A 27,407-nucleotide genomic window follows, 5' to 3' on the forward strand; every position below is an offset into this window, starting at 1 on the left:
AGCCCGCGAGGGAGTCCTCAATGCATGGAGATGAATGGAGCTAAACAGCTAAAACTCTCATTTAAAACATTGTATAACTACTTCTCTGGGGTTTTCCTTTAATTTTACAAAGTAGAAGAAAGTATTTCACTAAAATAGGAAAGAAAACGTACCCATATATTTCCATTTTCTAAAACTAATGTTTTTTAGTCAGTAGATTTACTAGCATTACTGCTACTGATGCTGGAGTTACACACAGAGCTCATTCAAACTGATTTCTGATTTTCTAACATGAACTTTAATCTTTAATTCATAATGCACTGCAAAAAAATCGTAAAACTGGTAGAATGTCTGCAGGTTACCATAAAATTACAGAAAATTACCATACCTAATTTAACAATGACTTCCTGTAAGATTATAAGATTTTCTTGTATATTTTCTCTAATTTTAAAGTCTAAGTATAGTAAATTACATGTTTAAAATACTGTATTAATACATTTAAAATCTATTATTTGAAGGATGACATTTAAACAACAGTGTAGTAATGTTACTTGATAGAATTATTCAAGCATTATATAGCATGAAAATGTAAAATCATATTACTTCTAAAAGAAAAGAAAGTAAATTTGCAATTATTTTAGTGCTTTAATTTCTTAATAAGCAGGTTTGCAGCTTTTTATACGTAATGCAGAATAATTTTACTGTCTTCTATATCTTGACATGCAGTGGCAAGTCTTTATTACTAAAGCATACCATTCACTTTTTTTCTTTAAAAAAAAATTGTCACCATTTTATTACATTTTTTATACAGAACACCACATGACCATCTTTTTACACATTTAAAACACAATACACACAAAATAAGTATATAAACACATTTGAAATTTTGCATGAGCATAACAAGAATTTCTTTAAAAACTCTTTTGAAAATGAAAAGCAATAATACATCACCTCTTTCAGGTTCAGTCCCGGCTTTATCAGGTCACCTTTTTCTGAGGAAGGCATGATGCATTCTTTCACAAGGTAAATTAAATGTTCCTGCACTGTGTGTTTGGAACACCTTGGCCCCATTTCCAATAAACTGTTTGTATATAACAGAGAATATATACAATATATATATATAGAGAAAGAGTATTTTTACGTAATAAATTCTCGTAATAAATTCTCATTATTGGCTTTATACTAAAAAGAAAAACATACTAATACGTGGTGGATTACAGGAAAAAAGAAAAAAAAATCAATTAGCTAGCTTCATTCACCCCATTCAATTTGGACTCACTCGCTGGCTCCATCTAGTGGCAGACCTACTTTTATGCAGCGTCACAGATCAGTATGGGCAGGTCCAAGCTAGGTAGTGACAGCGACTGGATTGGCTTGTCTTCTGACCAATCACAGCATTTTACAGACCCTGCCTGGTCTATAATAAGCGACAGTGCTAAAAAATGTAGTGTTGTCAGAAATTTTCTGGTTAGCACAGTTGCTAATAAGAAACAAACTGACTTTAAAGCTAAAGCTGTTAAAACATTTAACTCTAGTAAAATTTGTAGCAGTAAAAATAATAAAAAAAAAAAATCCTGTCAACTAATCTTATTGGAATTAACAGTAAGTCATCTACAGGTATGTGTATCGTAGTAATAGAAGTGCCAGCATCCTAGAAAAGATGACAGGATGGACATGCATGTATTTGTGTTGTATACTCAAATATGTAATAAAGTGTTTTTTATATGTATGATTTTAAATGTTATCATTCTGTGAAACATGACAGGAAGTAAATAAAAATAACCATGTGAATATGCCTCTGCCTTCAGGGAAAAAGAAATCCATTGATGGAATGAACTGGTCATTTAGTACATTCAGGTAGCCAGCTGATCTCATTCTTTCCTATCCATGGAAGTTGCTATGTTGTTAATATGTGGTTGCTATGGTGTCTAGGGTGGTTTCTAAAGGTTGCTAAGCAGTTGCTAGGTAGTTGGCAAGGTGTTGCTAAGTGGTTGCTAAGATCTCACTTTGGTTTCTGACCTGAGTACACTGTCTCTAGCCACACCCAGGCCTGATTACTGCCACACCTGTTCTCAATCAAGACATCACTTAAATAGAATCTGCCTGACAAAGTGAAGTCCATCAGGAGATTCAAATAGGAGAACAACTTGCAACTGGCCACCTTAAATACCTTTTCTCATGATTGGATACACCTGGCTATGAAGTTCAAAGCTCAATGAGGTTACCAAACCAATTTTGTGCTTCAGTAAGTCAGTAAAAAGTAGTTAGGAGTATTCAAATCAATAAAATGATAAGGGTGCCCATACTTTTGCACCGGTCAAATTTTGGTTTAATGCATATTGCACATTTCCTGTTAGTACAATAAACCTAATTTCAATCCTGAAATATTACTGTGTCCATCAGTTATTAGATATATCAAACTGAAATGGCTGCTGCAAACACCCAAATATGTAGAAGTAAAAATGATTAAGATTAATAGGGGTGCACAAACTTTTTCATATGACTGTATATATATCGTAGCAAGGAACACATTTTTTGACAAAACAAAAGTTTTAGTTATCTGTATCCTAGTTTTATAATTTGTTATTTCCACTGATTTAATTTATTTTCAACTTCCTCTTCCTTATTTCTCCAGTTAATTTTAGCACATTTATCTTTTGTTATAAAGTCCTATCATTTTTATTTGACTTTTATTTGTTCAAAAATTTGTTCTATAAGTACAAAAATAGAGGATCATTTTGTCCCATCCAGATGTCTTCTGTTTTATCGAAATATAATTTTGCTCCTGCTACGTCTTCATAAATTCTATAATCCGGAACTCTTTTTGATTTCTTATGATTACTGTGATGTCGTCATCAGCAAAGTCTGTAAGTTTAAAAGATTCTTTACCTAAGATATCAATTCCTTTAATTCTGGTATCATTTTTAATTTTATTTAAAAGAGGACTAACTGCTAACACACACATAATACTGCACTTAAAGGGCAGCCTTGTTTGACTCCTCTGTGTCTCAAATTCTGTTAAAATACCCTTTAACATTAAATTTAGCTGCTGATTTTTCATATAATAACTTGATCTTATGAAGGAAATTTGGTGGAAAACCATAGTGCTGCAAATCATTCCATGAATAGTCCTGGAGTTTTCCCATCATGTAAACCCTTTTTTACTTCAGTTTCTTCCTTTGTAATGGGTTGACATTGACGAGAGGTCCTCTGCTTGTAATTTTGGACAGCCTGATAAAAAATTTGATTTTTTTTTTTGTTTCTTTTATATTTTTCCACTTTTCTTTTTTGTTTTATTATTATTATTATTATTATTATTATTATTATTATTATTATTATTATTATTATTTTTTTTTTTATTTTTATCAAAGTATCTTTATTGTAGTTTAGTTTTTTTTCCCCCCCATCAGGCACAAAGCACCGTCCCTCAATGTTTATAAAGAATTAAAATACATAAATAAAATAAAATAACTAAATAATTAACGATACAATAAACAAAAAAAAAACAAAAAAAAACCTTAATACAGAAAAAGTAGATAAATGAATAGTTCACAAATTGTTATTACTTACAATTTGTATCGACATTTGTCATCAACATCATATATGGTTCCCAGAGATTGATAAACTCTTTTCGTTTGCCCCTTACAATATATGTTAATCTTTCTAGTCCAATAGAATTTGAGAGTTCTCTTATCCACAGTTTCAATGTAGGACCTTCCATGCTCCTCCAGCATAATGCAATCGTCCTCCTGGCTTGGAGAAGCCCGAAGTCCAGGACTGGGTATTGTTTCACTTTTCGCAAAAAGTTCTCCGGATATATCCCTAACAGGCACAATTTGGCATTTAAAGGGACTATAGCATTGAACATCTCTGACAAACAGTTTATAACATCCCTCCAAAAGCTATACATTTTTGTACATGCCCATAAGCAATGAAGAAGGTCTCCTTTTTCAGTCATACACTTAGTACAGATATCTGGGATGTTAGCAGACATGTGGTGGAGTTTAACAGGTGTTATATACATTCTCATTAACCATTTGTATTGAAGTAATTGAAACCTTGTATTTATAGTCAGTTTTTGTGCTTTTAAACAGGCCTCTCTCCAATCTATTTCGTCAATGTTATCTCTAGTGTCTGTTCTCCATGCATTCAATTTGTCCAATACTGATTCTTTGCTATGTGCAACTAAAATGGTATAATATTTAGATACATGTCCCTTCCCTTCTAAATTTTGAAGTGTTACTTTCTCAAGTTCTGATAAAGGCGGTAAGCACATTATTTGTTTATATTTTGAGGACATGTAGCTTTTCAACTGTAGATATTTAAAAAAATGTTTCTTAGGAATGTCATATCTTTGACACAACTGGTTAAAGGATAGTAAAGTTCCCTCCTCATAAAGATCCATTATTCTTTTAATTCCTTTTATTTTCCATAGCCTAAAACCTCCGTCTTTTCTACCGGGTGTAAACTGTTCATTACCCCAAATAGGAGTGAATTGAGATAATGTAGGTTCATCTCCCATGTGTTTATGTGTGGCATGCCAGATTAAAGCTGTATTTTTAAGAAAGGGATTTTTTGTGCATCTTTTCAATGTCTTGATATTACTCGAGTATAAATATGAACACAATGGCAGATCAGGAATGGACTGCTGTTCTATATCCATCCAGGCAGGGGGTGTTATCTCGCTGAAATAACACGATGCCGCACTTAGTTGGGCAGCCATATAATACCATTCGAAGTTGGGTAATTGAAGGCCTCCCCTCTCATAAGGCAAATATAACAGCTTAAGGCGAAGTCTGGCTTTCCTGTTATTCCAAATGAAATGGCTTATTATTTTATTGAGTGTATCGAAAAAGGACCTTGGTAACGGCAGTGGAAGTGTCTGGAAATAGAATAAAAATTTAGGTAATATACTCATTTTTATCAGGTTTATTCGGCCAATCATAGATATGGGTAAAACAGACCAGCGATTTAATGTGTCAGTAACTTTCTCTAGCAGGGGGTTATAATTGGATGGGATTATTTCACTTATTTCTGGAGTTATCTTCACCCCCAAATATCTGAAACCCTCTATAGTTGTAGCAAATGGGGTATTTATCATGGGATTATATCTTTCTTTTTTGTTGAGGAACATTAGCACTGATTTAGAATTATTAATTTTATATCCAGAAAATCTTCCAAATTTCTCTATTAATGTTATCAGATTGGGGATACTTGTTTTTAATTTTGACAAGAAGAAAATTATATCATCGGCGAATAAAGAAATGCAGTGTTCTGTGACACCAATTGTAATACCCTGTATTTCTGTGTGCATTCGTACAGCTATAGCCAAGGGTTCAATTGCTAATGTAAATAATAGCGGTGATAGTGGGCAGCCCTGTCTAGTAGACCTCTTTAGACTAAAGGGTTTTGAAATGGTATTATTAGTTAATACTACAACCATTGGGTTTGTATATAGCAATTTAATCCATTTAAGGAAGTTGTTGCCTAGACCAAATCTAGGAAGCACATCAAACAAGTAGTTCCATTCTATTCTATCAAATGCTTGGCTAGCATCTACTGATAGTATTGCTGTATCTGAAGCATTGTGTTTCTCATAAAGTATATTTAGGACCCTTCTAATGTTGTGGTATCCTTGTCTTTTCTGTATGAAACCTTGTTGATCGTCCCTAACCAGGTTAGGCAGATATTCATCCAATCTCCTTGAAAGGGCTTTACATAATATTTTTGTATCACATCCCATTAAACTAACTGGTCTGTAAGAGGCACATTCATCCGGGGGCTTATTTGGTTTTAATATTAGGGTTATTAAAGCTAATCTGAGTGAGTCTGGAAGCATTCCTTTATCCAGCGATTCTTCAAACATATCCAGAAGTGGTTTTACAAGCTTTTTACCAAATGTCTTGTAAAACTCTATTGGTAAGCCATCTGGTCCTGGGGCTTTACCGCTTTTCATATCACCTATAGCATTAGAGAGATCCTTTACTGTTAATGAGCTATCTAATTTTATCATTTCATCCTCTGTTATCTTCTGAAATTGTAACTGGTTAAGAAATTTTGTCTGGTCCTCCCTATTTCCTGTATGTTCTGACTCGTATAATAGTTTATAAAAGTCTCTAAAGTTATCATTAATCTCCTGCGGGTCCGTCGTTAAGTTGCCAGATGCCAGCTTTGTGCTTAAGATTGTTCTCTCAGCTTGTATTTTTTTAACCCTCCATGCTAGTAGTTTACCTGGTTTTTCCCCTTGGTCATAATAGGTTTGTTTAGTCCACATTAAACTTTTAGCTACCTTATCAGATGTCAATTTATCATATTCCGCTCTCAAAACTAATAGATTCTGTAATGTTCCTGTGTCCTCATCCTCATAGATTTCCTTTTCTAGTTCTCTAATTTTGTGTTCCAATGTTTGCAGCTCCAAATTATTTTGCTTTGTTGTTGACTTTTTATAACTAATAATTTCTCCCCTTATGTAGGCCTTAAACGCTTCCCATCTTATGCTAGCTGTAGTTTCATCTCTGTTCATGTCAAAATATGTATTAATGCAATTTTCTATAAATTTAACAAAGACTGGATCTTGTAATAAGTATGTTTGTAGTCTCCATCTTGAACAACGTTCCAGTCTTCCTAATTGAATTTCCATTGATACGGCTGCGTGGTCACTGATTACTATACTATTATACCAACATTTTTTTACTTTTTTCTGTAGTTCCATTGAAATTAAAAAATAATCGATACGGGAATGCGTTTTATATGTACTTGAGTAGCAAGAATATTCTCTGTCATTAGGGTTCTGTGTCCTCCATATATCGATTAATCTTAGATCCTTCATATGATTAGTAAGCATTTTCCTAGTTTGTACATGGGCCATGTCAGTGTGGGTGGATCTGTCTAACAATGGATTTAAGGTGCAGTTGAAATCCCCCCCTATAATATTTAACCCTTCTAAAGCAGATACTGTAAGAAATAGATTTTTGAAAAAGGATGGGTTGTCCTCGTTGGGGCCATAAACATTTATAAGATTTAGTTTTTGATTCTGTATTTCGCCTTGTACAATAATATATCTTCCATATGGGTCCTGTATGGTTTTTTTGACCTGAAATGATATTGAGTTGTGTATGAGTATAGCGACCCCCCTGGCATGCGTTTTATATGAGGCACAATAAACTTGTCCTGGCCACTTTTTGTTCAAACGATACATGTCTAAGTCGGTTAAGTGAGTTTCTTGTAAGAAAACTATTCTAGAGTTAAGATATTTTATCCTATTCATTACTTGTTTAAGTTTGGCAAACTTTCTTATCCCTCTAACATTCCAGCTGGTAATTTCAATTCTAAATTTACTTTGTTCTGTTACATCCATAGTTTGTTATCAGTTGTCAGAACATAAATTTTGAAGCAATTAAAGCAATAAAAAAAAAAAAAAAAAAAAACAAAAAAAAAAAAACCGGTGCACATGCCTGAACACACACTGACACACTGAACGAACAACCCCCCTCTCCCCCCACCCCTTCTCCCCCCCCCCCCCCCCACTGACGTGTATCCAACCCACTCTCCTCCCTCCCTCCCTCAGGTCGAAAAAAATACAGGGGACGTTGATCCACAACACTTGGGGAGCAACTAGTCAACAAAACCCGACCCATACCTTCAAATAAACAATTTGTTCTCCTAAACCGTGCACTTTGTTTTATAAGATACTCCTTTTTTGAACATATCTCATTCGCGAACTATACAACTTATTAAGTCATACCAAACTCAACCATTTATATAAGGGAAGAGAAAAAAAAAAATCACCTCAGGCCTGTAAGGTTTGTTCAGAGAGATGTAGCTTGCCTTTTACCATTATGCAGTGTTCAGTTTTTAAACGTTCAAACGTTTCTATAGTATTCACTTGGGCTGGGAAATCTTCCCATAGAATTCCTCCGCTTCTTGCGGTGTTGAGAAGAGGTGTATCTTGCCATTATGCAGGACTCTGAGTTTGCAGGGACTGTGTTGAAATCCGCGGAAGGCCTTGATGTCAACAAATTGCTTAGTAATAGCGTTAAAGCTTCGGCGAACTCGAACTGTCTCCGCTGAGAGATCCTGCACCACCGTGATCTTTGCCCCTTCGTGAGTAATGTCCTTGCGCCGTGCTTCTCTGTAAACGAACTCCTTCTCCTGGAACTTTAGAAAGCGAACCAAAATCGCTCTGTTTTGGTTGGGTTTTGCAGATGCGAGTGTGCGGTGCACACGCTCCAAGGTGAAAGCTGTTTCAGAACTCAACCCCAGCCATCGCGGTAGCATGTTGTTCATGAAGTCGAACAATGGCTGTTTACCTTCAGCTCCCTCTCTCACCCCAAGCACACGGAGATTCTTTCTCCTACCCCGATTTTCCAGGTCGTCTGCTTTGGATTCGAGAAAGGCGATTCGCTTAATTGCCGAGTTCAATGTAGCTTTAGTGTTTTCCAGTACATCTTCCACATCGCTGACACGGCGTTCTGCTTCATCAATGCGGGCTGTGTTAGCAGAAACATCTCCTCTCATTTCTGTTACCTTGCTCTCCAGTGATGTCAGCGAGGCTGTCATATCGGTCAAGTGACTGGTCATATTATCCAGCTTCGTCCCGAAGTCCGCACGAAGCGCTTTCAGCTCGTTTAAAACTTCGGCTATGTTAGCCATGTTGTCGTTGCTAATGCTAGCAGCCTTATTAGCTGGAGGACTCGTTGAAGTCGGTTTTGGCGTGTTTTTGCGTGCTCGTGTAAAAATATCACACTGCTTGGTCGCAGAGGGGTTTGACATGCTCAGACTCGAACAAATATCGACGTTTGTCTGGAGTTTTTTCGTTGAAATTGTGCACGGTTCTACGGAGCTCCCTCTCTAAGCTGCCATCTTCGTCGCGGTCACGTGACACCCCCCCATTATTATTATTATTATTATTATTATATTCCCATGCTCATCTCTAATCCCTTTAATCATTTTCATTTTTCTTGTCATTTACCCGTTTAATAACATTTCCCGTGTTTCCTGAGCAGCTATTATCCATACCTGCTTAAAGTTGTACATTTTTAAAATGTTTATTCATCTTAATCTTAATTTAAAAGATTATCTTAATCTTCTATAGTTTTATCTCTTTTGCTTTGAATTTCCACATATTCTCCTGTAAATTGACTGTAATATTCATTTTCTTCACTATTTAATTTTTCACAATTATGTACCAGAAACATTTTAATCTGACTTTTAAAAGTATCCCATAATTTTGCATTAGAATGGGTTTAAACTTCCACGTCTTTAGTTTTTCTAATTTTTCGCTTCCAGAACCCCCGTTGTTCTCTGATTCCCAGATTTAATTTTACATGAGTTCAATTCTATAATTTTGGACCTTTATATCTTTAGTAACATATATTCTATCAATGCGTGTTTTAACTCGAGAATCAAATCGAGTAAAGTCTCTCTCAAGAGGAAAAAGTTCTCTAAAGGAATCTTTTAGCCCATGTTATACTTATCCCAGTAATTTCCCTTCTCCTGTAATATTAACTGTGTTATCTGCAACCCTGTCTTTCAGACATGTCACCACATAATACTACAGAGAAAACCTACAGACAGGATTTGATAAGATTTTTAGAAATTCTATTTTTATTTTCTGAAAGACTTTGATGTCCAATATGTGGTGTCAGAAAAGTTTTGGGTATACTTTTACATTTTGGATAAGGTAATAAAAAAAATTTAATGCTTCCTTGTATCTTTTACAAATGTTGTACCTTGTTTTTCAAGACCCTGGTGAATCAGGAAATGTAGAACATGACTGATTTTTTATCACCAGCTTCCATACACACACTGTAAATTCCAAAAAGAACAGTTTTTATTTTATTTATTTATTTATTTTACATTTTTGTCAGCATTTGATGTTCTCAAATGGAACGTAAATAATGTAAATAAAAGACTGGAGGTGAATTATTGTTTCATTTCAGTTTAATCCCTGAATTATCATTGTGCTCTATGTAAAACTTAAGATACAATGTTTTAGAGTGTAGTTGGTGCAAATCGCATGAAAATGAACATAAAATTGCATCTGCATAAAGGGGTTATCGTCATTTTCTTTTGATTGTGGGACCCGTCCTTCATATTTCTCCACTTTCTGATGATTCTCTTGACCAGTCGCTGTCTGAACTTTCATCTGAACTTCCATTTGAACTGATTCTTCTCCCTCTTCATAAAGCTCCTCTTAAGACACTTCTTTTTCCGCTTCTCCACTCTGGACTGATTCAGACATTTGCTCTTCCTCTATGATCTTGATAATGTTGATGATCGTACCTTGAACTTGCATCTGTCCTGTCTCTATCTCTGTAAATGCCCCGGATTCTGTGTGTTTTAGGTCACTTGGTCTTGGAAAGCCTAGTCTTTGCTTGAATTTGTTGGCGTAGGATTTAGGGCATGTGAAATAGTTGTGTCCCACGTCTGAACACAAAGTACAAATGGCAGCGTTGTCACATTCCACTCTAGTCTTAGAAAGGAACCACAGGTTATTTGTTTAATCCGCACTTCACTCCAGCAGCCACAATGAACAGAAACACAGACTGCTGTTAGGCTCCGCCTCCAAATGAGTGAACATACACAAGGCAGTGATAACCAATCAAAATAATCATTTAACCAAATGATCTACAGCATCTTTACGTAGTTTCACTTGATGCTTCATACCACGTTCCACGATTATCCACTGGTTTAACTGCAGGCTTCAGAATATCACAGCAATGTTTTAAATATAGCTCAGAGTCATAATCAGAGATGTGTCCAGTCCAGAATTTTACAAGTGTCTTTACATCCATGCTGGTAGAGGAAAAAAATCTTTCCAGTTTTGCTGGTTGGTAGAGTGAAGTTGAGGGAGAACATGGAGAGCTTTCTCCTGCATTAAAGCAGATCTCAAACTCTCTTCGATTAGACAGACTTATGAAGTAGTAGATGTCTTACAAAGTAATGAGACTGAAGACTGAAAGAGGAGCTCACAGACATGATCACGGCTGGGTGCTTCTCCTGATCCAGAATCTGATGAAGCGGTCCCTGTAGGCTCTGCGTGATATTAAGTTCTCTAAAAAGTGTCATTTTAATAACTCGATCTTGAGCTGTGTAAACATTATGAATTATACATTTCTTGTTATTATAAAAACAATCAATATAGATTAACCTTCCGGGAATCAATTATCTGTAATTAATTATTTCAAACAATTGATTAAAGAATAATAAATCAATTCCATTAGCTTTACATTCTCCAATAGAAAAGAAGGAATAACCATTATCCCACATTATCCCAATTTATTTAGTTTCGTTTCCTGTAAACACACCAATTTTCTGCTATTTTTTTTTTTAAATATGCTTAGTTTCTCATTCCTGTTCTTTTTATACTGAATCCCCCAACATTGCATAGTGCAATATTAAGTCAGACAGAGGAGATAAAGAAATGTTTATTTCTTTTATTTTTCTTAGTGTACTGTTCATTCTGCTTCTAACCTCCTTTTTTAGGTTTACTCTTCCGTTTCTTTTTGTTGGATGCAGCAGCCCCTGTGCGTATGGTGGAAGATCTTGTCATAGATGGAAGAAGAGGTGATGAAGAAGGAGGAGGAACTTGGTTTGCTTGTGTTTCGGCTGCTGCAGACTCGTACTCCTCGCTGCTGTCTCCTTCAGACGAGGTGCTGGTGTTCGGATTTCCTCCGTCTGTCACTCCGCTGCTGCTGCTGCTGCTTCCGCTGCTACTTAAATCTTCATGATGACTGTCATTTCCATCCTCTACTCTTTCACTTCCATTGTAGAGAGCTTCACTTGGACCTGGTTCCTGCACTGCGTCTGGTTGAACTCGGTCTGGGTGACTGATCATTGGACGTGTCGTTAGAGGGATTTAATTTCTATAGAAACTACTTCCTCTTTTTGTTTCCACTTACTGTCCACACAGTCACCATTATTAAAATACACACCTAAAATTTTTATTTGCTCTTTATCTGGAACATCGACTCTGAACTTCTTTCTTTGATCCCCAATCCACACACATTTAGATTTAGCCATATTAAGCTTTGGACCAGAAAGTTTTTTATTAAATTTATAATATTCCATTATAATGTCTAAGTCTTTTTTTGTTGTAATAAAAACTGTAATATCATCTGCATAAACTGTGATTTTAACTAAATAATCTCCTCTTTTAATACCTTGTATTCTTTCATCATTATGGCTAGAACGTAAAGGGCAGAACTCAGAGGATAATCTTGTTTTATTCCTCCTATCGGTAGTTTTTTTTCTGAGGTAAAGTTTGTTGAATTTTTAAGAGTGCAGGTACGTTACAGTTTTAGATTTTATCCTGGCGTAATTTTTTTATCTGACTTCATGACCAACATTCAACCTGAAATGAATTTCTATTGACGTTGGTGATCAGCTGGATAGTGAGGGTTTTATCCTCCAGTTAGACCAGGAGCTCACCACTCACCCTGCTACTCCTATCATGTCCAACTGGAAGTCCTCATTTACTTGTTTTTATTAAAAATATAACTTTATGAAATGTGATTGTAACATTAACACCATGTGAGCATTTTTTGGTTTCACTGAAAATTGTGAAAAAAAAGTTAATCCCATGAATGCTCTGTAAATCCATATAAATCAGCAATTTCTGAACAATATCACCACAGTTTTTGATATATGTTTCTATAATTTACATATATTTGACACACTGGACCAAAAAAAAGACCATGTCATGTCAACCACCCTTATATAAAATGCAGAACATCTCAAAGACACTAGATGGAGGCAGTGCTCCTTTCTCTCAGCATTATTATCACAGTGTACACATGTGCAGTACAGTCACATCAGAGAACATGAAATACCAACTGTTTTTTTTATTATAAAACATTTGTAGTTAAGAGGTAAATGAAATGATTTAGTAATTTTAGTTAGTTTGTTTCTAAATTGTTTATTATTTGTATTATTATATAAAATGGTGTGGGAGAAACTTCAGACTCATGAATATTCAAACATTCCATTCAACTCTGTGATATGATTGGCTGGCAATAGCCAAAAACGAACAGTAGCCTCGCCCACGCAGCGCCTATTCGCTGTGAGAGAGTAAGGGGCGGGGCTTAGAGGCAGAGAGGTGTTGCGCAGTGAAGGAGAGAGTGAAAGTAAGTTCAGTCTCCGCCATTAGAAGAGGACAGAAGTCCGGATTCACTCGGTAAGTTCAGAACTGAAGAGAATGTAGAACAGAACCGTGTAGCTTAAAGTCAGAACCGGTTCTAAAGGTTCCTCAGATCCAGAACCGGTTCTTTAAGCTCAGCTCAGTGTCCGATTCCACTGGAAGAACCAGGATCAGCATGGAGATCTGAACCGGGCCTGGATCAGACCTGGACCTGGTCTAGATCAGACCGGCTGGAGAACAATCAGCTGTAACAGATCAATAATGCTGTAAACTGAAGAGAAATGCGCAGATATAGATTGATATTTATTGATCACAGTGTAGTTTATGCTGTTTAAAGCGCATTACTGCTTAATGTGAAATTTGATCTGTTGGGGAGATAAAAACACGGAGCTGCTATAAAGGCGTGTTTATATGCAGTAGCGCTGTTCAACCAGCAGGGGGAGCAACGGAGCTCAAGATCACGTGGTGTGTTAGTGTTTTTAATCCTGCTGTTTTATATTATACTTAAATAATCTCTCTATTCTGATTCAGTAACATAATAAAAATATCATTAATAATAATAGAACAGTGTGTATATTTATAATGTTGTGTAATGCAGTAATATTACTAATAATAATTAAATTATAATCATTATAATAACAGTAAATGTCTCTGTAATCTGTAGAATAATGTGTAATGAGGGTAAATCACACTGTTATGTATCGTTCTCTGTTTGGTTTGTTTTGTTAGTTTATCAGGTTTTGTTTAATGCAGTTCTGATGATAATGTCATTATTGTAAGAATAAAGGTTTTATTGTAATGGCTGATCTGTTCTCAGGGGTCGGTGTCGGCAGTGTTCAGCTGTGTGTGAATGAAGAAGAGTAAATGATGGATCTTCAGAACTCCAGCAGTGGAGGAGGACCTCCTGTCCTAAAGTGAGTAAATTAAGTGATGGGTTTAATATGTAAAGTAGTTTTGTATTGTAATGGTTTCAGCTCTAATCCTGGACCTGTGATCTGCATATTTTACAGTTTTAAAATATTGAGAACAGAGTTTCTCCTGGACCAGAGTCAGAACCCTGTGCTGTATTTAAACACAGAGAAACACTTAACAAACCAGCCAGTTATTCTTATAGTAGAATGTGTTTCTAATCTGTATTTAAAGTACATATCTGCCTTTAATATCTAATTGTTAATATTAATGATATGTTTCCTTCTGGGTGGTTGCTGTAGTGATATTATGCTGTTGCTAGGTGGTTGCTATGGTATGGGGTGGTTGCATATTTATGTTTAAAAATATGGTCCATATCGGATTTGTCTGTAGTGAAAGTGGACTCTGTACCAGATCCATTGTGAGGATCCGTCTCGGATTTTACCACACGCTGTCTGGGTTTACATTAGCATTAGAAATGAGGAAATCCTGATGTGCTGCATTTATATAGATCAGATGGAAGTGATTGGGTTTGTTATTAAAGCTGTGGAATGAAGCTTCTCACAGAAAGACTTGTTCTATTCTGTTCTGATCTGTATCTCTGTTAGAGTTCAGTATAAAAAATATACCTTTTAGTTTATAATACAGTATAATTGTGTAATTGTGTAGCTCTTACCAATACATGTTATTAACTAGACACAGATCTATAAAATACATATAGTAAATATGATCTAATCAGGTGATGACATTGTTACGTCACATTACTCCACACTTTACTCTCGTCATGGATCATCATTAAGATCTGTTTACAGGAGGAAGAGAGCAGCATCTCCAGCCCCCAGTGGAGTGTCTATGAAGAGTGATTGGTCCATGGATCATCCTCCAATGTTCAGCAGTGGAGGAGGACCTCCTGTCCTAAAGTGAGTAAATTAAGTGATGGGTGAATATGTAAAGTAGTGCTGGGCGTTAAAACGTTATCGATATGTATCGCGATATATATTTTCCTCGATTACACTGATAAGCTGGGTGATAGGATTCAATAAACTTTATTTTCTATTTCCCGTTTAAGCTGCGCTGCGAACAGGTGTAGCACGCGATCAGGCAGCACGCTTTACCACTTTCCGTGTAAGTTAACGTTAACTTCAGCACGAGTGATGGGTTAGTATATAAACACACAGAAAAGCAGCACTTTCCATCTTTTTTCCTAACCCTCACTGTTTCTGTTAGAAAACCCTGAGGGCAGAATTCTCCTGTTTCTGTTTCTCCTCTGTCTCTGATTACTTTGTGTTTTTAGTTTTTAACAGATAGAGAGTCTGTTGTGCTGGATATTTTACTAAATACAGAAGATTATATAATCTGTGTAGCTGTATTTGAACTGAGCTAAACATTGCTGTTACTGAACTGGATGAGTTTTAAATACACTTGTTAAGTAATGTAAGTCTAGTCTACTGAAAGCCAGTAATGTTAGTATAAATCTGTACTGCAGGAGAAGTGGATCATTTCAGAAACTTGACTTTATTCCTTCCACCTCCATTACAGGTCACTTGCTTTAAAATATTTAAATTTTAGCATTATTTAAATATTTTAAAGCAAGTGACCTGTAATGGAGGTGGAAGGAATAAAGTCAAGTTTTTATTCAAGCTAGTCAAGCTATTATTTTAATAAACATTAGCAGTACATAATCTCAAAATAACAACAAATATAAAATCGAAAAACAGTAAAACATATGTAATACATACTTTTTATATGACCAAAATTTATTAGACTAAAACTAGACTAAAATGTTTGTTTTCATCGACTAAAACTTGACTAAAATTAATAATATCCGATAGACTAGAATGTAATTAAAACTATTATACATTTTAGTCAAAAGATTAAGACTTTAACTACATCAAAACCACCTGTCAAAATGAACACTGATATTACTCTTGTATTTTGCTTTATGTAGCTGCCTGCATTCAGGGAGGGGAATAATCCCTTGATTAAATATAATTTTAGAAGTGCTATGGGAATTTAAATTAAACAGACAAATAATGTAAAGGGTCTGATTTATTTTTAGAGTTTATATATTTGTCCCCTTGTACTTGTCTTAAGGGCCAAACATGTGGGGGGGGGGGGTTGGGTTCCGGACCTGTGTGGATGTATAATGACTTTTTAAAATTAATTTAAAGCTGTCTGAGCACCTTGTACCCACCTGGGAAGATGTGGATATCCTAGTGTCTGTCCACAAGGCTCTGAGTCTGCTAGTGATTTTGGTCATAACTCCCATATTCTCTCACTTATGAGTAAAAAGAAACCTTTAAGTGTAACAGAACGTTATTTGATTTATATTGTGATACATATCGATATCGGCTGATATGGAAAACTATATCGTGATAAGACTTTTTCCCATATGGCCCAGCCCTAATGTAAAGTAGTTTTATATTTTAATGATTTCAGCTCTAATCCAGGAGCTGTGATCTGCATCTTTTACAGTTTTAAACTATTACGAACAGAGTTCTCTTAAAAACAGAGAAACGCTTAACAAACCAGCCTGTTATTCTTATAGTAGAATGTGTTTCTAATCTGTATTTAAAGTAAAGATCTGCCTTTAATATCTAATAGTTAATATTAATAATTATTATTCCATATTGTAGTGTAAAGTGTAAATATGTTTAATTCTGGCACAGTAACAGTATTAGGTGGTTTCTGTAGTGATCTTATGTTGTTGCTATGGTGGTTGCTATGGTATAGGGGTGGTTGCTGAGCTGTTTGCAGCTGACGAGGTTCAATAACCAGAACAGAGCTGCTCTGGTTCAGGATGGTGGTAAGAGGATCTGGTCCAGATTTTTGAACAGAAATTTGATCAAAATCTGGATCGGATTTGTCTGTAGTGAAAGTGAACTCTGAACCAGATCCATTGTGAGGATCCGTCTCGGATTTTACCACACGCTGTCTGTGTTTACATTAGCATTAGAAATGAGGAAATCCTGATGTGCTGCATTTATATAGATCAGATGGAAGTGATTGGGTTTGTTATTAAAGCTGTGGAATGAAGCTTCTCACAGAAAGACTTGTTCTATTCTGTTCTGATCTGTATCTCTGTTAGAGTTCAGTATAAAAATATACCTTTTAGTTTATAATACAGTGTAATTGTGTAGCTCTTACCAACACATGTTATTAACTAGACACAGATCTATAAAATACATATAATAAATATGATCTAATCAGGTGATGACATTGTGACATCATAACAAACACACAAATATATTCAACAGTATTGTTAAAGAAATTAAAATATGTATATTTATTAGACGAGCGTTTTTCAGTTTGGGGCAGCTGACAGAAAGCTTCGGGGCGCTTCTGGGACGGTTATGAAGAAGTTAGTCTGGAACCTGTGAATAAGTTTTAGTAAAGGAACACATTACTCCACACTTTACTCTCATCATGGATCATCATGAAGATCTGTTTACAGGGAGAAGAGAGCAGCATCTCCAGCCCCCAGTGGAGTGTCTATGAAGAGTGACTGGTCCATGAAGAATCCTCTAAACTTCAGCAGTGGAGGAGGAAGCTCTGGGTCTCGGTACATCACTGCACTAAACTACTGTTCTGTTCTGAGAGTGAAGCTCTTCAGTTCCTGATCTTTATTAAAGATGTGCTGTGTGTTGGAGTTTCACTGTGTAAATGCTGGAGTTTCACTGTGTTTAATGTTAACAGAACTGAAACCCAGAGAGGAGCTTCTCCAGAACCCAGCTGTGTTTCTATGAAGAGTGACCGGTCCATCAGTCATCCTCCTGATTTCAGCAGTGAAGATATGACCTCTGACCCACAGTGAGTGAAACATCACTTACATCATTTACTTTTTCTATAATTTACCTTTTTAAAGCATATAGCACACACCCTCACACACACTCACCCTCACACTCACCCTCACACTCACCCTCACACTCACCCTCACACACACCCTCACACACACTCACCCTCACACACACCCTCACACACACTCACACACACTCACCCTCACACACACCCTCACACACACATACACAGGAGGTCAGTGTGAGATTCACTGTATGTAATGATCAGTGTACACAGCTGTGGTGTGATGGGGAGGCGGGGTTTAGATTAGACTGACTGACCTGAACAATGAGAGTAAATTACAGTATCATTATATATCTATATTAGGGGTGTGTAATTCTGATAAAAACAATATCTAAATCATTTTTGTAATTTTGTCAGATAAAAAAAATGTATTTTGCATTATTCAAAAACATGTTTAGAAAAGTATTATATTGTAATAAACTGCACTTCTTAAATGATCGTAAGATTTGCTTATTAAATATATTAATCAAAACAATATATTCAATATTTAAACATTAAACTCACACCTCCAAATATGGAACAGTGCACCATGTGACCTACCAGATATTCTTGAATAAAAGCATCAGTGTTAGAAAAGCAAAACTAAATTATATTTATATAAGTTATATCAATCAAATAAAAACATTAATTGTATTAATCACAACAATATCCTGTGAAGGGACAACAATCATTGTGCAGTGTGTTGTGTTTGGCAGACTAGATTATTTTTGTTTTATTGCTAATGTCAGTATAAATGAGAATATTTTAATGTGCTGAGTAACTGATTTTAACTGAGAGCTTTAATGGAGGAAATAAACACTAGAGTAGCTCCATATTCCATCTTTAACAGAATGGAAAGAGAAAACATGCCTTCAGCTGTGTGTGTGTGTGTGTGTGTGTGTTTCTCTGTGTGTTTCTGTGTGTGTGTGTGTGTTTCTCTGTGTCTTTCTGTTTCTCTGTGTGTGTGTGTGTTTCTGTGTGTGTGTGTGTGTTTCTGTGTGTGTGTGTGTGTTTCTGTGTGTGTGTGTGTTTCTGTGTGTGTGTGTGTTTCTGTGTGTGTGTGTGTTTCTGTGTGTGTTTCTGTGTGTGTTTCTGTGTGTGTTTCTGTGTGTGTGTGTGTGTGTTTCTGTGTGTGTGTGTGTGTGTGTGTTTCTGTGTGTGTGTGTGTGTGTGTGTGTGTGTTTGTGTGTGTGTGTGTGTGTGTGTGTGTGTGAGCATGGGGAAGAGAGAGAGAGATTTGGAGGAAAATGAAGCGTGAATGAAAAACCCACAATGGTCACAGAAATATCTTGAATGTGACAAAAGTAATACTAAATAAAAATAAATGAAAATCTGACATGGATTTTGAACTGTGGGTCATGGGTCTTGCAACAGGATAATGACCCAAAACACACAGCTAAAAACACCCAAGAATGGCTAAGAGGAAAACATTAGACTATTCTGAAGTGCTTCTATGAGTCCTGACCTAAATCCTATTGAGCATCTTTGGAAGGAGCTGAAACATGGAGCCGTCTGGAAACGCTCTTTCAAACCTGAGACTGATTGATGGTAAACTAAAGCTTACATAAGCGCTGAATCGTTTCTCCTAACTGTACGAAAAATATTCTCCACTGAGAGCTTTATGACACAGAGCACATTAGCGCCATCTGGTGGCCAAACCACAAAGTGCTTTATGTGTCTGGTGGAAAATATTTTTTTTGGCTAGGATTATTGCTTCTAAAACTATGTTCCAGTGTATTGAAAACAGGACATTTTTTGTTTCTTTAATAGCATTGAATAAAACTTCATCATCTGTTGTGCATGTATTTATCATCTCAGTTGCTGGGGTGAGTACATACATCCAGGAATGGGAGAATGTGTTCTAGTACAATACATAGAACAGTAATGTATTCAGAATGAATTAGGTACACTTTAGAACATATTTTGTTAAGTAATTCTGGAGAACTTTTTAGCTGTTTTCTTTCTAATTACATTCACATTGTTGCTGATTGGCACTGATCATCATTTATTCATTTTGAAAAACTGTTAATTTTAGAACAAATTAAGCATTGACACTGTGGTTCAAAACAACAGGTTCTTTGACGTACATCAAAACTTCAGAAAAAGAGAAGGACAAAAATCTTTATTTACTATTATATTTCTATTTATTATTAGAAGTTAAAGCTCTGTTTTAACCTTTAAGAAACATTTTGTCAGTCCTGACGCTGTCAGTCTGCTCTGGACTGATGAACGGCATTCCGGTTCACCCAGATACTGATTGCTCACCTGAACTTTTGAGTATAAATACCCCTATTAGTTGCTGGGAATTGAATTTAGGTTCCCTAGCTCTTCTACGACAGTATCCTGATGCATGTAGAAAATAATTGATTTAAAGCAGGCTTTAATTACAAATCAGTATTTATTTGTATCTGTTATTTGCTGATATTCTTTATTTTATTAATAATTTTATTAAAACAGAAGCTTTTTGGATCAGCTGATTTATTCATGTGGATTACAGTGTGGATTTTCTGTTCATCCATAGTAAGAAGAAAAACAACTATTCCAGAGAAAAACTGGACCACATATTCAAGGTTAGTCATGAATCATATATATGATGTAAAGCTCTCTGATTTCTTTTATATATAAGTTTAATTTCACTTCAGTTTTGATACTAATCATACAGTTGCAAGAAAAAGTATGTGAACCCTTTGGGATTACTTGGATTTCTGCATAAATTGGTCATAAAATCACAACAAAAGACAAACATAGTCTGCTTAAACTAAAACCACACAATAAATTATATGTTTGCATGTTTTTATTGAACACAACATGTTAATTCACAGTACAGGATGGAACAAGTATGTGAATCTTTGGATTTAATAACTGGTTGATCCTCCTTTGGCAGCGAAAAACCTCAACCAAACGTTTCCTGTAGTTACAGATCAGACCTGCAGAACGGTCAGGAGGAATTTTGGATCATTCCTCTTCACTAAACTGTTTCAGTTCAGCTATAATGTTATGGGATATCTGGTGTGAATCGCTCTCTTGAGGTCATGATGCCACAGCATCTCAATCCGGTTGAGGTCTCTAAATTATGCTAAATTAAATTAAATTAATGCTACTTCTGCTGAAAGTGCTCTGCTAACGTATCTAAAATATTATTGATGGTAAAAAAAAGCTTTTATAAGCACTGACTCGTTTCTCCTAACTGTACGAAAAATATTCTCTTCTCAAAGCTTGAGCACAGAGCACATTAGCGCCATCTGGTGGCCAAAACCACAAAGTGCTTTGTGTGTCTGGTGGAATTTTCTTTTTGTTGCTAGGATTATTGCTTCTAAAGCTATGTTCCAGTGCATTGAAAACAGGACATTTATAGTTTCTTTAATAGCATTGAATAAAACTTCATAATCTGTTGTGCATATATTTATAATCTCAGTTGCTGGGGTGAGTACATACATCCAGGATTGGGAGAATGTGTTCTAGTACAATACATAGAATTAGAATATAAATTAGAACGCTAATTAGAACATATTTTGTTAAGTAATTCTGGAGAACTTTTTAGCTGTTTTCTTTGTAATTACATTCACATTGTTGCTGATTGGCACTATTAATCATTTATTTATATTTTAAAACTGTTAATTGTAGAACAAATCATTTATTTATATTTTATATATTAAACTGGTGTGTGTTTTTATAGGGCAGGGCAGCTTTAACCAACACATCCAATCTTTTTTTTTTTTTTAGTTTAGAAGATTTATTCATTTCATTATAAACAAAATACAATTTTACAGAAAAAAAAAACATACAAATCACAAATAAAATGAAAGGCAGCAGAAAGAAGAAAAAAATCTTATAACATCTGCCCCTTTTATCCCAAAAATAATTAAGAACAATAGTAAATTTTTGAAAAAAAAAAAAAACAAAAAAACAAAAACAAACAAAAAAATAGACAAACATCAAATCCTTCTCAAACAATTTATATAGTTACACATTATACTATTTCATTTTTTTTTTATACAGACCAGCTTTTATCATTTTTTTAAACACATACATTGATCTAGCATTTTTAACATCACTCTCCAAATTATTCCATAATCTTATTCCTTGAATTACAGTACACCGCTCCTTCAGACTAGTTCGAAATTTAGGTTTTACAAACATCTCTATCCCCTTAAGATTATAACAACTTTTTCTCTTCACAAAATTTAATTGAATGTTTGAACTTAATATTCTTTTATGAGCCTTATACATAAATAATAAAATATAAAAGTCAACTAAATCATAGAATTTCAATAATTTCAACTGATAAAACAATGTATTTGATGGATGACTGTAATGTTTTCTGGTGATAATTCTTACAGCCCTTTTCTGTAGAATAAGAATAGAATTTGTAATTGTTTTACACGCTTTTCCCCAGACTTCAGTACAGTAGATTAAGTGTGGAACAATTATAGCATTATACAATATATACAGAGCTTTATCATTAAATAACTCCCTTACTTTGTACAATAATGCAATAGATTTAGTGATTTTAGTTTTTAAATGATTTATGTGTGGTTTCCATGTCAGCTTTTCATCAATGATGACACCCAGAAACTTCACCTCACTGACTCTACAAATCTCAACACCATCAACTCTAAATGGAATATCAATAGTTTTCTTTCTATTACTGAATATCATGTAGTTTGTTTTATCCAGATTTAATGATAATTTATTAAGCTGAAACCATGTTTGTATTTTCAAAAATTCTATCTGTATAATATCCAACATTCGTTCTATATCTTTACCTAAACAAAAAAAAGTGGTATCATCTGCAAATAGAATACATTTAAAAAATCCTGACACATTTATCAAGTCATTTACATATAAAATAAATAACTTTGGACCAAGTACAGAACCCTGAGGAACTCCACATGTAATATTATAAAGTTCAGATCGTACATCACTTATTTGTACAAATTGTTTTCTATTTTTTAGATAGCTAGCTACCCACTGTTGTGCTGTCCCTCTAATGCCATATTTATTCAGCTTTTCAAGAAGAATACTATGGTCAATGGTGTCAAATGCTTTCTTTAGATCAACAAAAATGCTAACACAGTACTGTTTTTGATCCACAGCAGTTGTTATCTGCTCCATCAATTCAATGAGAGCCATTGATGTTGAATTATTTGCTCTAAATCCATACTGACTGCTACTTAAAATATTTTGTTTATCAATAAATTTATCTAATCTACTCACAAATAATTTCTCTAGAATTTTTGAAAACTGTGGCAACAAGGATATTGGTCTATAGTTTTTAAAGATACATTTGTCACCATTCTTATAAAGAGGAACTACCTTAGCTATTTTCATATTATCAGGAAATATTCCAGTTGAAAACGATAAATTACATATATATGTAAGCGGCTCAATAACACAACTGATTATATCCTTCACTAACATCATATCCATGTTAACCCAATCTTTTGATCTTTTATCCGCAAGATTTTTTACAATGCTTAGTATTTCCTCTTTATCAGTTTCACCAAGAAAAATGCTGTTGACACAATCCATGACTGTATGATTTGTATTATTTACTTTTAGTATTTTAGCTGCAAGGCTTGAGCCAACATTTACATAGTATTGATTGAATTCGTTTGCTATTACACTTTGATCAAATATTTCTTTGTCATCTTGTACAAAATACTGTGAAATACCTGAAGGTGTTTTATGATTTTTCAAAACACTATTCATTACTCCCCATGTTGCTTTCATATCACCCTTACTTTTGTTTAGTAAGTCACTATAATATTCCTTCTTATGCTTTCTTATAATCCATACCAACTTGTTCTTATACTTTTTGTATCTTTCTTCTGCGTCTTTTGTTCTCAATTTCAAGAAACATGAATAAAGGTAATTCTTTTTTTTACAGGCATTCCTTAACCCGTTCGTCATCCATGGCTTGTCAGCAACATTTCTCTTAGCACAATTTTTTTTGCATACAATTTTTTTCATACAGGGTTTCCAAAATATTCATAAACACACCATATGCATGTATTTACATCATCAACATACACATCCTTCCAGTTTTGTCTTTTTAAATCATCTTTCAATTTATCCAAAGCTTTTTTTGATGTATTTATCATTTTTTTCTTTATTAAAACTGCTTTTTCACTGAACTTATTATTTTTACAAATTGTAAACACTGGCAAATGATCACTTATATCAGTTATCATAATCCCACTCAGCACCTCTTCATTTCTTATATTTGTAAAGATATTATCAATAACTGTATCACTGTGGGTTGTAATTCTTGTTGATTTGGTTATTAAAGGATAAAGACTTAAGCTATACATTGTATTAATAAACGTTCTAATATTATTTGAATCGATTTGACTTCCCAAATCAATATTAAAATCTCCACACAGAAAAACTGTTTTATTACAACTACTTTCAAAGAGCTCAATTATTTTATCTGTAAATAAGTCAATATTTGAACCTGGTGACCTGTACACACAACTAATTATTATATTTTTAGAGTTTTCATTTATTATATCAACAGTAATCATTTCCATTACACCATCAACAGCTATTGACATTTTATTTCTAATTTTACACTTTAATTTAATATCGATAAATAAAGCAACCCCCCCTCAATCAATCTCATCACATTGATTGGACTCCAGGTTGGCTGACTCCTGGCTCCAATTAGCTCTTAAAGTAATTAGCCTAGGGTTTCACATACTTTTCCCAACTGAACTGTGAATGTTAACATGTTGTGTTCAATAAAACCATGCAAACATATATTTTTTGTGTGTATTAGACTGTGTTTGTCTATTGTTGTGACAGATGAAGATCTGAACACATTTAATGACCAATTCATGCAGAAATCCAAATAATCCCAAAGGGTTCATATACCTTTTCTTGCAACTGTAAATTATTCTCCCCCAGTTTAATAGAGTTTTCTAGAGTATTATAACAGTAACAATGTTAATATTAATGCAATAAGATGGTGCTTAGTAGCATGATGTTTAAATCCTTTTATACACCAAAGCATCCATAACTCCTTTTGTCCTCAGATCAGTGTCATCATCTCTCTCTCTCTGTACTGTAACAGCTTTACCGATTCTCTGATGTTTTTTCTTAATCAGAAGCTGCAAGAGAAGTTTATCTCTCTAGTGAATAACGAGCTGAACATATTCAAGAAGCTCCTGAGTCCAGATTACCCAGCATGCTCTGAGGGAGAGGTGGAGGATGGTCAGAACGAGGGGGTGCTGAAGATCACACTGCACATCCTGAGGAACATGAATCAGACAGACCTCGCCAACACACTAGAGAGCAGTAAGAGTTCTGGGTCATGAGAATGGAGACCAACCAGGGCTAATTTATTTCCTCAGTGGAGTTCTGCTTTTCAAATTAGAATAAATAGCAATAGTTATCTGGATTTTGTAATTGTAAGATATTGTGTCACAGCATCAAATGTATCCTTAAACTTAACAATTATCTACTGTATCAAAGTTGTTCTACACAGGGGTCTTTTATGAAGATCACAGTTAATAACATTTTCCTTATTCTCTTCCTGTGCAATCAGAATTGGCCCCAGCATGTCAACGAAAGCTCAAATCCAACCTAAGAGATAAATATAAGATAATTAATGAAGGAATATCAGGACATGTGAAAGCACTTCTGAATGAGATCTACACAGAGCTCTACATAACAGAGGGAGGGGTTGGAGATGTCAATCAGGAACATGAGGTGAAACAGATTGAAGCTGCATCCAGGAAAAGGACAACAGAGGAAAAACCAATCAAATGCAACGACATCTTTAAACCATTACCAGAACAGAAACGACCCATCAGAACTGTACTGACTAAAGGTGTTGCTGGAATTGGAAAAACAGTCTCTGTGCAGAAGTTCATTCTGGACTGGGCTGAAGGAAAAGTAAATCAGGACGTCCTCTTCATATTTCCACTTCCTTTTAGAGAGCTGAATCTGATGAAGGAGAAGAAGCTCAGTCTGGTAAATCTTCTTCAGAGCTTTTTCCCAGAAACACAAGATTTAAAACCAAGACATTATAAGAGATACAAGATCATGTTCGTTTTTGATGGTCTGGATGAGTGTCGACTGCCTCTGAATTTTCAGAACAATGAGAACTTGGTGAATATAGAAGAACAAACCTCAGTGGATGTTCTGCTGACGAACCTCATCAAGGGGAATCTGCTTCCTTCTGCTCTCCTCTGGATCACCTCTCGACCAGCAGCAGCCAATCAGATCCCTCCGGAGTGTGTTGATCAGGTAACAGAAGTGCGGGGTTTCAGTGACCCTCAGAAACTGGAGTACTTCAGTAAGAGGATCAGAGATAAGGACCTGGCCAATAAAGTCTTCACACACATCAGGTCTTCAAGAAGCCTCTACATCATGTGCCACATACCAGTCTTCTGCTGGATTACAGCCACTGTTCTAGAGAGAATGCTGAGTGAAGCTGAGAATGGAGAAATTCCCAAAACCCTGACGCAGATGTTCACACACTTCCTGATCTTTCAGATCAAACACAAGAGCCAGAAGTACAGTGGGAATAGTGACACTGATCCTCAGCAGACTAGAACAAGTATCCTGGCTCTGGGGAAACTTGCATTCCAGCAGCTGGAGAAAGGAAACCTGATCTTCTATGAGGAAGATCTAAGAGAGAGTGGTATCGATATTAAAGAACTGTCAGTGTACTCAGGGGTGTGTACCCAGATCTTCAGGGAGGAACTTGAGCTGCACCTGGGGAAGGTCTTTAGCTTTGTACATCTGAGCGTTCAGGAGTTTCTTGCTGCTTTATATGCATTCATCTGCTTCATTGACAGAAGCGTTCTGAATCAGCAAATCACTAAAAACCAAAACACTGAACTATCTGAACTCTTAAGCAGGTCAACGATGACTGAATTCCTCAGCAGTGCCATTGAAAAAGCCTTACAGAGTGAGAGTGGACACCTGGACCTGTTCCTTCGTTTCCTCCTGGGTCTCTCACTGGAGTCTAATCAGAATCTGTTACGAGTCGTACTGACACAGACAGAGAGGATCTCTGACAGCAATGAGGAAACCATCAAATACATCAAGAAGAAGATTGAGGAGAACTCATCTCCAGAAAAATCCATCAATCTGTTCCACTGTCTGAATGAACTGAATGATCATTCTCTGGTGCAGGAAGTGCAGAAATACCTGAGTGGAGGTGGCGAGCGTCGTCTTCAACAGGCCAGCCTTTCTCCTGCTCAGTGGTCAGCTCTGGTGTTTGTGTTGGTGAACTCAGAAGAAGAGCTGGAGGAGTTTAACCTCAGTAAATATGATCCATCAGAGGAGTGTCTTCTGAGGCTGCTGCCAGTAGTTAAAATATCCAGAAGAGCTGTGTGAGTATTTTTATTCAGGCCTTCACACAGTTTTTAATCAACTGCTGATGTGTAGAATCAGTTTCCATTCAATCACTGGTGAATTCACATTTTTTACATCGTCACATATAGGCATGCATTATCCTTTGTGTGTAATAATAATTAAACCATCATTTACATGTAAACAGTACATGAAGTTTCTGTCGTAGAAT

General features: G+C 35.4%; 4 protein-coding genes across 5 annotated transcripts in view; 1 reads left to right on the forward strand and 3 right to left on the reverse strand.

Annotated features, from left to right (window-relative positions):
• Positions 1 to 27,407, reverse strand: part of LOC125780501 (zinc finger protein 239-like) — a 1,096,042-nt gene that overhangs the window by 112,351 nt on the left and 956,284 nt on the right. The gene's annotated exons all lie outside the window — the stretch shown is intronic.
• The window catches only part of LOC125801162 (zinc finger protein 585A-like), a 270,147-nt gene that overhangs the window by 112,351 nt on the left and 130,389 nt on the right, over positions 1 to 27,407 (reverse strand). The window lies entirely within an intron of this gene.
• LOC125801414 (zinc finger protein 271-like) overlaps positions 1 to 27,407 on the reverse strand; it is a 233,679-nt gene that overhangs the window by 97,253 nt on the left and 109,019 nt on the right. The gene's annotated exons all lie outside the window — the stretch shown is intronic.
• The window catches only part of LOC125801102 (NLR family CARD domain-containing protein 3-like), a 38,982-nt gene continuing 24,644 nt past the window's right edge, over positions 13,070 to 27,407 (forward strand). For both annotated transcript variants that reach the window (XM_049477065.1, XM_049477066.1), the window contains exons 1-8: positions 13,070 to 13,156; positions 13,938 to 14,034; positions 14,830 to 14,949; positions 17,484 to 17,591; positions 17,726 to 17,839; positions 20,391 to 20,439; positions 24,979 to 25,168; positions 25,419 to 27,216. In XM_049477065.1, the coding sequence (XP_049333022.1) occupies positions 13,985 to 14,034; positions 14,830 to 14,949; positions 17,484 to 17,591; positions 17,726 to 17,839; positions 20,391 to 20,439; positions 24,979 to 25,168; positions 25,419 to 27,216 (2,429 nt within the window). In that variant the 5' untranslated portion in view covers positions 13,070 to 13,156; positions 13,938 to 13,984. The remainder of the gene's footprint in view (positions 13,157 to 13,937; positions 14,035 to 14,829; positions 14,950 to 17,483; positions 17,592 to 17,725; positions 17,840 to 20,390; positions 20,440 to 24,978; positions 25,169 to 25,418; positions 27,217 to 27,407) is intronic.

The sequence above is a fragment of the Astyanax mexicanus genome, chromosome 4 (assembly GCF_023375975.1).
Source record: "Astyanax mexicanus isolate ESR-SI-001 chromosome 4, AstMex3_surface, whole genome shotgun sequence".
Taxonomy (NCBI): Eukaryota; Metazoa; Chordata; class Actinopteri; order Characiformes; family Acestrorhamphidae; genus Astyanax; species Astyanax mexicanus.